At 47.0% G+C, this 11,828-nt stretch overlaps 1 protein-coding gene across 1 annotated transcript in view; it reads left to right on the top strand.

Moving 5' to 3' along the window:
* The first annotated feature begins 663 nt into the window (after window positions 1–663).
* STX2 (syntaxin 2) overlaps window positions 664–11,828 on the top strand; it is a 38,493-nt gene continuing 27,328 nt past the window's right edge. Inside the window, exon 1 of the mRNA XM_015417866.1 lies at window positions 664–718. Within this exon, the coding sequence (XP_015273352.1) occupies window positions 689–718 (30 nt within the window). The 5' untranslated portion in view covers window positions 664–688. The remainder of the gene's footprint in view (window positions 719–11,828) is intronic.

Genomic DNA, 11,828 nt, shown 5'->3' with positions numbered 1-11,828 from the left:
CAACCTTCCAGGCCAGCCCGATCCTGTGCATGCTGCAATCCTTTTATCTGGTCTGGTGCATTCCTAACAAATCCTCTCTGTATTATTTATTAGGTTTGATTTTTAAACCGCCCTTCTCTGCGAAAGAGGGCCCAGGGCGTGTACAGTAATACCAATATACATATACAAATTAATTAGTAATAAAACAGTAGAACCCTCCAATATACAAAGAGACCGAACAAGAGGACGTTAAGGCTACTGATGATGCCACTGCCCCGCGGGATAGGGTGGGGAGACAAGAGCGCCAGACGACCTCTGCCCTCCATATATCTCACGCCTCCAACAGGACTAGAGCCTTGGACGCACCCTCCCAGCCCCCTTTCCTCCGCGAACTGCGCAGCCGCTCGACCCTCCGCGAAGCGAGGCCGATTTGCATAAGCGACGCCCTTCCTATTTGCATACGGCCCCGCCCCCTGGTCCCTTTTGCCTCCCAGCTGTTCGAGTTGGTAACCGGAGGCGGGCCGCGCTGTCAGGGGGCGCATGCGCTGAGCGCGGCCGAGAGGCGGTGGTTGCCCTGGCATCGCCGCCGAGGGAGGGCGAAGCGGCTTCGAGTCCAGCCCGAGAGGCGCTCCGGAAGGGCGGCCTGAGGAGGAGAAGCCCCCCGCCGGGGCAGAGCCGGGACCGGGGGCCGGCCCCCCGCTCCGCTGGGATGAAGGACCGCCTGTCCGAGCTAGCAGCGGTGAGGCGTGGGGGAGAGACAGAGAGAGGGGGCGGGGAGGGAGGTCGCCGCTGCCCGGATAGGAGGATGCTGCGAGAGCGGCTCTGAGGTCGTCGTCATCTCGCTGTTGTTTTTGTGCACGGGTGTGGATGCAGGGAGAGCGGGAGAGGGAGGCTAGAGAGGGGCATTATAGCACCGGCCTCCATTGGTCTCTCGCTCGCTCTCATACGTCGCGTGTGTGTCTAGGCGGTATATTGAGAGGGAGAGCTATTTTCGGCTTCATTTACCCACGCACACTAATTAGGGCTGTTGGGCTGCGTGTCAGGTTGTGCATGCACACAGGTTCTGGTCCCAGTTTTGTATGTCAGTTGGTGAAGGAAGCCTTTCCGGAGGTGTAAGGTGGTGGTGTGCAGTGTCCCCTCTAAGCTGAGTTCGTCTGAGCCGGCTCACAGTTTTTTAGCCTCCGGCTCACACATTTTTTTGTCTCGGCTCAGGAAGGATGGCTCCAGAGCAAACTCATTTATGCAGGAGCCAAATCGCTTGCTCACAACTTGAATGCCAGGAGCTCACAAAGTAGGATTTTTGCCCACAAGACTCCGCAGCTTAGAGGGAACATTGGTGGTGTGATATACCCAGGTTTTGACAGTGGGATTGGAAGGGAGAGCACCGAGGAAGGCTCTGTGGAGGAAGGGTAATGGCAAACCACCAATGAGGTGCCTTGAAAGCCTTTTGCTGGGGTCGCCATAACTCAGTTGTGACTTGACAGCACTTGCGTACATCTGTGGAGCTGGGAGGTCCTTGTATATCAGTACTTGCATGGGAGACCACCAAGGAAAGCTCTGTAGAGGAAGGGTAATGGCAAACCACCAATGAGGTGCCTTGAAAGCCTCTTGCTGGGGTTGCCATAACTCAGTTGTGACTTGACAGCACTTGCGTACATCTGTGGAGCTGGGAGGTCCTTGTATATCAGTACTTGCATGGGAGACCACCAAGGAAAGCTCTGTAGAGGAAGGGTAATGGCAAACCACCAATGAGGTGCCTTGAAAGCCTCTTGCTGGGGTTGCCATAACTCAGTTGTGACTTGACAGCACTTGCGTACATCTGTGGAGCTGGGAGGTCCCTGCATATCAGTATTTGCATGGGAGACCACCAAGGAAGGCTCTGCAGAGGAAGGCAATGCAGACCAGCTCTACTTTTCACTTTCCCTGAAAACCCATTGCTGGGCTGGGCTGGGCTGATTTGGTGGGACATACATACAGATGCCTCTCATGTTCATCTAGCTGTATTGATATTTCTCTGTCTAGATGCACACACTTTTATAAATACACCAGCAAGTATATAGAACTTTGAGTACAGTTTGAGTACCGTAGCACCTTAAAGGCTCAGCAGATTTTCCCAGGGTATATTAGGAGTCAATGCTCAATTTGTCAGGTGATAGCTTTGAGTCATGAGCAATGTTCCCGCTAAGCTGTGAAGTCTTCTTCCTGAAAGCAGGAAATAAGTGTGTGTGTGTGTGTGTGTTAGAGAATCTGATTTCATCTGTCTATATATAATTTGTGGTGTTATAGAGAGAAGAAATCCTAATTGTTATGTATGTGAAAGATAAAGTGAAATATAATTTGTAAGTAGGCAGGGTAAATAAAGGCTGATGTGCTTGTAAAAATGTGCACCAGTGCATGTTTAGGTAGCTACATATGTATACTTGTGTGTGTGTGTGTATCTGTAAGATAAAGGTAAGTTGTGTGTGTCTGAGGACTGGATATTGTCCAGTTGCACAAAGGGCACACAGTAGTCCTTGGTGACTGTTGATAGTCTCCGCATTTTGGATGTTTCAAAGTATGCTTTATAATCCTCTTATCCATTAGGATAATATTTTCCAAACTTCTGGTAACTGAAGCAGTTTCTTTGTTTCCCTCCTGAATTAAGGCAGAAGGCACAGGTCACTTTTACCTTTGGAAAGATTTCTGTTTAGAGCCTATAAAAGTAAGTGTCTTCTGCCCATAGAGAACCTGTCCCCTGTGTGTTGTTTGCATGAGCTATTCTTCTGGTCATGCCTCTTGATCAGGAGGAGGAAAGCTTGAACAAGTGACTCATCCAGGGATGCAACAGTCATCCTCTGAGAGAGGATAATGCTGCTGCCTTTTTGCAGTAGGGGTAATCAATCAAATTAAACCTGATGCAGATATGTGGCAGAATTATCAGCCCCTAGTAAAGGCTTATTGAAGACCAGAACAATGATTCATGCAGAGATACAGTAGGCAGCCCCTTCTTGGGGTATTTTGGCCACACCAGAACCTTTAATTATTTAATTTTTCTTCCTACCACATAGTTTTGGGATTACTGATTTAAGGCTTTCTTGTTTATGATGGGCTCGGTAACCAGATATTTTATGGGGAGGTATGCAGAAAGAAGGGCTGTGGTGGCTCAGAGGTTAAGACGCTGAGCTGCAGACCAGAAGGTCTATAGTTTGGCATTTCGAGACCCGAGTGCTGCATGACGGAGTGAGCTCCTGTCTCTGGCCCCAGCTCCTGCCAACCTAGCAGTTCAAAAGCAAGAAATTGCAAGTAGATGAATAGGTACCGCTTTGGTGGGAAGGTAACACTGTTCTGTGCACCTTGGCCACATGCCAGCCACATGCCAGCCACATGACCATGGAGATGTCTTTGGATAGTGCTGGCTCTTCGGCTTGGAAATGGAGATGAGCACCGCCCCCTAGAGTCAGGATTGACTGGCTTTCGAGCAAGGGAAACCTGTACCTTTACCTATGCAGAAATTAGGAGGCTGAGTCTGTGGAAAGGAGCATAAGGTGATGGAGCAGGACAGTGTGGTGTGGTAGGGAATGTAGCAGCCTAAATACCACAGACTCCCCAGAATTTGTCAGAGCTTGGCTGCTAAGCAGGGTTGGCCATAGTCAATACTTGGATGGGAGACCACCGTGGATAAATAGGGAATTGGCCAAAAAGGCTGACACAACCACTTTTAACTTTAAAAGGGGTAACTTCTCTGATATGAGGGGACATGTGTGGCCAAGTGCAAGGTGATGCACATTGGAGCCAAAAATCCTAAATATAAATACACATTGATGGGGTCTGAACTGGCAGAGACTGATCAAGAGAGAGATCTTGGAGTTGTAGTGGATAACTCACTGAAAATGTCGAGACAGTGTGTGACTGCAATAAAGAAGGCCAATGCTATGCTGGGGATTATTAGGAAGGGTATTGAAAACAGATCAGCCAATATCATAATGCCCCTATATAAATCAATGGTGAGACCTCATTTGGAATACTGTGTGCAGTTCTGGTCACCACACCTTAAAAAGGATATTATAGCTTTGGAAAAAGTGCAGAAAAGGGCAACTCGAATGATAAAAGGGTTGGAACACTTTCCCTATGAGGAACGGTTAAGGCGCTTAGGGCTCTTTAGCTTGGAGAAACGATGACTGAGGGGTGACATGATTGAGGTTTATAAGATTATGCATGGGAAAGAGCAGGTAGAGAAAGAGGTACTTTTCTCCCTTTCTCACAATACAAGAACTCGTGGGCACTCCATGAAATTGCTGAGCGGTCGGGTTAGAACGGATAAAAGGAAGTACTTCTTCACCCAAAGAGTGATTAACACTTGGAATTCACTGCCACAGGAAGTGGTGGGTGCTACAAGCATGGACGGCTTCAAAAGGGAATTAGATAAGCATATGGAGCAGAGGTCCATCAGTGGCTATTAGCCACAAGGTATAGATAGGGGCTCTGGGGCAAGTGATGCTCTGTCTTCTTGGTGCTTGGGGGGGGGTCACCAGTGGGAGGGCTTCTAATGTCCTGGCCCCACTGGTGGACCTGATGGCACCTGGTATTTCTGGCCACTGTGTGACACAGAGTGTTGGACTGGATGGGCCTTTGGCCTGATCCAACATTGGCTTCTCTTATGTTCTTATGAAGACTAGGGTTGCAGCACAGAGGAAGGCAATGCCAAGCTGCCTCTCCTAATCTCTTGCATTGAAAACCCCATAAGGTGAGAACGTCATGGAAGGGTTATTGTTTTGGATGGCATGGGACAGCCAGGTCAAAGTGGGGGCTAGTGTGAAAGCTGGGGGGGCATACAATAGGAGTGAGACAAGTCAAGAGGAAGTACATTGACAACTCTTGATGCTTTCTGCATTAACTCGGAGAACTGGAGTGAGCCACTGCTGAAATCGGTAGGGTGAACATGGGTCCATCGAAATTGGTGGGTTCTGTGAGAGGCTGGCCAGGCCGCTGGGACGGAGAGACATCTGATTACTGTTTGGGCGTGGTGAGAAAAGGACAATGAAGCTTGTCTTTTATCTTTACAGAGGGGTGGGATGAGGGCACTAATAACAAGCCTTCCTTATCTGAGGGTTTGTGGTCACACTAAATTTCCCGTTGAGCCGGTTGAGTTCACAACCTGAGGTGATAAACAAGGCGGGTCGGTTTGTTGGACAGATGATGTGGATTTCTGATCAGACTGCACGTGTGCAGCTGCCGTGGGCGACCTCTACAAGCTCGTCATGAGAGAAACTTAAAAACGATTCAGACAGTAGCATCCAATCTGTTCTGGGCTGCGGCCTCTATGGTAGGTTCTGGGATGACCTGGAGATGCAGGAAAGAAAACAGGAAGTGAGGATCAGGATGGGCTGCCGTCTGGCCAGAATAGGATGTAAAGGGAAAGCAATAGGTCACAGGCTTGGTCAGCTCTTGTCCTGATGTCATCTTCTCTCATTTAATCCCATCAGTCCTCGTTCCCAGCCAAAATGAGGGACTTCCCTCATTGGCCTAAACACTGATGGGTGTGACTCACTAAACGACTGAGCAGAACACTGTCTACGCACTTTAAAACCTGTCTCTGAGTCTACAGTGCCTATAATTGTTAAAAAGGGAAATACAAAACCTCAGAATCCAGGACAATAATTTTAGGAGCAAGTGGGCACTGGACAGTATGTCCAGATTCTAAGCAAAAACCCAGTCAGGCGAGCCATATCGCAGCCATAATGTATCCGTATTGAATGTAACGATGGCGGGAACGAGCTTGATTCTGTTCCAGTCTTCTGTCTGCTATCAGCCCACTAAGGAAGTTTGAGTCCAGTGGCACCTTTAAGACCAACAAACCTTAATACTGGGTATATGCTTTTGTGTGCATGCACACTTCTCAAACTTGGTGCTGTTGCTTCAGACCAACACGACTACCCACCTGAATCTATCCACTAAGGAAGGTTGTACATGACAAATCCTTCCCCCATTGTATTGATGATAATAATTATGGCTTACCTCACAAAGATACTTGAAAGATTGCTGAGGATCTTAGGGCCCACCTGCCTGCACGTTAAGATCTTCTGCCGAGGGATTCTGTACATGACCCTGTCCTTGGAAATGAAGTGGATGGTTGCAGCCAATAAGAAGGTCTTGGAATTCCTCCCTAGCCTTCTTTGACGAGCACCTACCATGGCAGTCTTTTCACACACAGCTATTTCTGCTATTTTAGCCGCTGAGCCTAAACCCCCAACCAAAGTGCAGCCTACATATGTGCATCTGTGCTAATTCGTAACCTGTTGCTCTCAACTCCACCTTCCCTGTTAGGGTTGCCAGTTCTGGGTTAGGAAATTCCTGGAGATTTAGGGGGTGGAGCCTGGGGAGGGACCTCACAGGGTATAATGCCATCAATCCCACCCTCCAAAGCAGCCATTTTCTCCAGGAGAACTGATCTCTATAGCCTGGAGATCAGATGTAATTCTGGGAGATTTTCAGCCACTACCTAGAGGTTGGCAGCTATACCTTTCCCCCATTTCTCATTTTTCTCCCTGCCCATGGTCAAAATGTAGATTTTAAACTCTTTGAGCAAGCATCTACCTCTCTTTATAAAGCAGTAACACTGCATTATTAATATTTTAGTGGGAACATAGCTGGTTTCGCAGAAAGGTCAGCGAGAGGATTGCCTTAGTGAATGGCCCTTTGAACTAAATCTCTAAATGGAGAAAAATCTCTAATCTGCCACAGGCTCTTTCCTGCCTTTTTTGTTCCAGGAGGCATAACCAGCCCTGCCAGACTTGGGGCTTTCCTAACACTGCTGAGATCTGAGATGAAGTTAAGGATTCCATTTACAAGTCAGCCAAACTGCACCGAGATGCTGAGAACTACATGGATGCGCTCCAGTTGTGTGTATGTGTGTTCTCGTAGAAAACCAGGTGCATGGATTAGGATTGTAGAAAGAGGGATTTAAGCTTTGGCTCCTGCACCATTTTCCCGTCCTGAAATGGCTCCATGTGGAGGTCCTGTTCTTGTTGTCTCACTTGGGTCTGGTTCTTCCAAAGAGCAGTTTAAATGGAAAAACTGGACTGTGATTGGTGGCTTATGGGGTAGAGTGCTTCCCCATTAAAAAAAACACAAAGCCCATTCTCTGTCAAAGAATCAGGGAAAAGGCTAAGCTACCACTTTTGTCTCTGGCATCTGATGTTCTTCAGTATGGAGAAGTGTTGGATCATTTTTGAGTCCCGTTTCTAGTTTGAAGCGGCATTGTCCCAATGCAGGTTGTCCAGCACCTCTGCTGTTTGAAGAACGAAGCAACTGAAGGATACACTGGATGTACACAGGGAGTTCTGTGTTGGAGCTAAGATGTGAATGCCTGGAAAAATTAGGGGGGGGGGGACCAGTTTTTTTCTGTTTTTTCCAAGGCCTTTTTTCTAGTGGAAAAAATGGAAATTAGGGGGAGTACTGGAAAAAAAAAACTCCTGTGGAATCTTTTAGAATGAGTGAAATGCTTTTCAAGACACAGTGGGCATGGGCATGCTGTAGATGTATACAGCTCATAGATCCAGTATGCATTTCTGCGAGGGGTGCCAAGCCAACCTTCAGATGGTAGAAGCCAAAAACGAGAGATCACAGGAGGAGGTGGAAATCCAAACACAACATCCATGACAAAAATAACGAAGAGTCAATAAAGATATGTGTGCAAAAACATTTACTGTAGTAATTCTATAGAAAATTCTCTTCTATTATCGCTCACAAGCAACGGTTCTGTTATTAGAGAGTCAACATGGGGTGTTTCCTTCAAGAGTTGACAAGTAGAAATTGATAATAATTGTGATTGCTACATGGTCACATAAAGCAATTCTTGTGAAACGGATTTGTTTATATTGTGCCGTATCCGTCGCACGTGAGCGATAATAGAAGAGAATTTTCTACAGAATCACTACAGTAAATGTTTTTGCACACATATCTTTATTGACTCTTCGTTACTTTTGTCACGGATGTTGTGTTTGGATTTCCACCTCCAGATGGTAGCTGAAGATCTCCTGGGATTACAACTGATCAGTGATCAGTTCCCCTGGAGAAAACGGCTGCTTTGGAACGTAGATTCTCTGGCATTATATCCTGTTGAGGTCCCTCAGCAAACCTCGCCCACCCCCTCAGGGTCCACCCCCAAAACCTCCAGGTATTTCCCAACCTGGAGCTGGCAAACCCTAATCTCTGCATAGAAGAATACCTGACCTTCACAAGAACAAATTTAGAGTCCACCACGGCTGACCATCTGGATTGATCTCCATAAGGGTGGCACACAGGGCTTTCATTACTTCTGTGGCCCTTTTGACCTGACTCTTATCTTGCGGTTGACCTTTCCCCCTCTCCCTCAAACCACTATGGCACATATACCCACAGACTGGGTATTAAGTAGCTTATTGCCCTACCTCGCTGGAGGGGGGGAAAGATCAGAATGAGGTGAGGCAGAAACTGCACCAAAGCCTCAGAGGAAAACTCTGAAAGTTTCATTGAGAACTGAGCTCTCTCTCTCTCACCAGTAGCTACAGAAGGAAGAAGACAAAATGGACCGGCACCTAGCTGTGAAGATGTTATTATCGACCCTTTGTGTGACCTGTTTTTTTACCAAATCAGGGGTCGTTTCGTAGAAAAAGAGCTACGGGAACTCATTAGCATAACTCATTAGCATATGCCACACCCCCGGACATCAGGGGCCCGGCGGTGGACCTGCAAGGCCGGCGGGAGTGCGAGGATGCCCCGCCAAGGCCCTCCCTGGCCCCAGGCAGGCAGGGGTGGAGAGAGGCCTCCTCCTGGCTGAATGAGGGCTGGAAGCGGGGTGGCCGGAAGCAGGGGGCGGGGCTTCATCATGTGCCCCGCCCCCACACCTCACCCGGGGGAACTGCAATCCCCCGCGTTCCCCCCCGAAATGACCTCTGGACCAAATAATATATTTTACGTTATTTAGCACAAAGCTTGGGTTTTCTGTTTAACTCCTACGTTTTCTGCTTTTCAGATAGCAAAATCTAAGGTGTATGGGATAAGGTAGCAGAGGGTGCATCAGTGTGCTCCCCCCCCCCCTTAAGCATTGTGCATATTTGCAGTTTTGCTTGTAGAAAAACCAAGGCATTTATAAATTTAAATTCCATGAATATATTTCAAACATTGCCATTTTACATGCTAAGATTTCAGTGATGCATTTTCTGTTGTTAAAGCAATAAAAGTAGTTTAGGGTTGATTAGACAGCAAACATTGCATGTATTTTTTTGCCAGCGTTTCCATTTTCCCCCCTTGGCTTCAGAATTTCGGAAAGTTTTATATCTCTACTTGGAGCTTCCAGTTATGTTTTTAATGCCTAGTTTTCAGGTGCATGCGGGGAAGGGTTTTTGAGCCAATTCCCCAGCACTGTTTTCCCAGGGAGTCGCACTTGATGGTACTCTGGAAGAGCTTTGTGCCAGCGAGATGTCACGAGTGGAGACACTTGAAACCTCTCTCCCCATGGGCTGCATGCAGTCTCAATCCAGGCCTTGTGCACCTAAGAAAATGAAGTTTTAAAAAATCGCTATGGTTAGAATGAGAATAATACAATCATAGACTCATAGAGCTGGAAGGGACCTCAAGGATCATCTAGTCCAACCCCCTGCACAATGCAGGAAATTCACAAATGCCTCCTCCCACACTTCCAGTGACTGCTGTTTCACACCAAGAAGATGACAAAAGCCCTCCAGGATCTCCAGGCAAAGTGGCCTGGAGAAAAACTGTTCCCTGACCCCAAAGTGGCGATCAGCATTTCCCTGGGCGTGTAAGAAAGGGCCGCAAGAACGAAGCACTGAGGCAACCCTTCCTGCCCTCCCTCTCACGATCTGCCTAAGTTCACAGAACCAGCGCTGCCGACAGATGGCCATCCGGCCTCTGTTTGAAAACCTCCAAAGAAGGAGAGCCCACCACCTCCCGAGGAAGCCTGTTGTCAGCTCTGAGTTGGGAAATGTCTGGAGATTTGGGGGTGAGCCTGGGAAGGGCCGGGTTCAACCTTAGGAGGGTATAATGCCATAGAGCAGGGGTGTCGAACTCATTTGTTATGAGGGCCGTGTCCGACATAAATGAGCCTTTGTTGGGCCGGGCCATGTGTGTCGTAAAATGTAATGCCAGGTAGTGGAGATATAAACTTTAATTAAGGGCACAAACATAAAGATGTTTTGTTTACTTAAAATAAAAACATGCTTAAAACGCTAGCTCTGTAAGCTGCAAACCTAGTTTTGGCTTGTTGACATTCACCACAGAAATCTCATGCTCAGAGTTCCGAGTCTAGGACCCAGGTTAAAACATGAAATGGCTGAGTGATTAAGAGAGTCTGTCGAAGCAAGCTGTGATGCAGCAGCAGCAGCAGAACTGGAAGCAGGAGATGGCCAGTTCCACCGTGGGCCTGATCCGGCCCCCGGGCCACATGCTTGACACCCCTGCCATAGAGTCCATCCTCCAAAGCAGCCATTTTCTCCAGGGGAACTGCTCTTGGTCTTCTGAAGATCAGTTGTAATAGTGGGAGATCTCCTGGAGCCACCTGCAGGTTGGCAACCCTACTGCAAACATGGAAGTTCCAGTGCTTATCCAATTTGACCCCAAGGAGTAAGAATTGCTCTCTCTTCTTTGAATCTGTTGTGTTAGAATTTCTGTTACAAGTGAGTTTCATTTCACATGTTGAGACTCCAAGTGAAGGGCGGGGTATAAATCCCATCTCTTCTTCTTCTTCTATGTGTGTTTACATTTTTTGTGTGTGTGAACAATAGAATCCATTTTTCTGCATTGTTACATTTGACAACTGGTAGAGAAACACGTGTGAGTAAAATAATATATATTTCCTTCCTTTTGTTCTTATCTCTTCCTGAAGAAACAAAGATGCTTAAGGGGAAGGGAGGTTTTAAGGGTGATTAAAAAAAACCAACAGCAGTGGCTTTGTCATACTGTGTTTTCTTCCAAGGGAGGGGAAATGAGATAAAGATGAGTCTTGGCAGTAGCTGAGATGCTCTGCAAAGGCAAAATGCGTGAAAAGATGTCTGTAAAATGATGGCTTTGGAACAATATTGTAGAGAATTAACTTGTACAATAGCCAGTGTGGTATAGTGGTTAGAGAGGGCGCTTTCACACACTAAATAACGCACTTTCCACTTTCAGTGCACTTTGCAACTGGATTTTAATGTGTAAAATGGCAAAACCCACTTGCAAACAGTCGCTGAAGTGGATTGAAATGGCATTATTTAGCATGTGTCAGATTAGGATCTGGGAAGACTGGGATCTCCGGCCAATATCTCGAAGAGCAAGCTGGGCTAGACAGGCCAAAAATCAAAGTTATTTTCTAAATAAACAAACAGTGTGACACAGTTTAACATCTCCTTGTGTCCTGTATATCCTAACTTCTTTGTTTGCCAGTCCAGGAAACATTTAAGACTGTTCTGCTTAGGAGCACTAAGACTTTGTTTTGCAAAATCCCTTATCACTGAAACATTAGGTAAAGGTTTACCTTGCTCGAAAGCCAGTCAAATCCGACTCTAGGGATGCGGTGCTCATCTCTGTTTCCAAGCCAAAGAGCCAGCGCTGTCCAAAAGACGTTTCTGTGTTCATGTGGCCGGCATGACTAGATGCTGAGGCGTATGGAACATTACCAGCAAGTATTTTTTAATTTGATGTTGTCTAAGGATAAGATGTAAACTGATCAAGAGTCAAATGTATACCCATTGCCGCCCCCCTCTGATATTTTGCCAAATGAGTGCTAAATATCTCTTTCAGTTTGCATTGTCCTAATCTGCATTTGTCAACTTTATTTATTTATTTATTTATCCTTCAATTTGTATACCGCTCACCCCCTAAGGGCTCTGAGC

The sequence above is a fragment of the Gekko japonicus genome, unplaced genomic scaffold, assembly GCF_001447785.1.
Source record: "Gekko japonicus isolate JY-2015 unplaced genomic scaffold, Gekko_japonicus_V1.1 scaffold328, whole genome shotgun sequence".
In the NCBI taxonomy this organism is placed as follows: Eukaryota; Metazoa; Chordata; class Lepidosauria; order Squamata; family Gekkonidae; genus Gekko; species Gekko japonicus.
The sequence above is the reverse complement of the archived record's forward strand: the minus strand, read 5'-3'. Positions and strand labels throughout refer to the sequence as shown.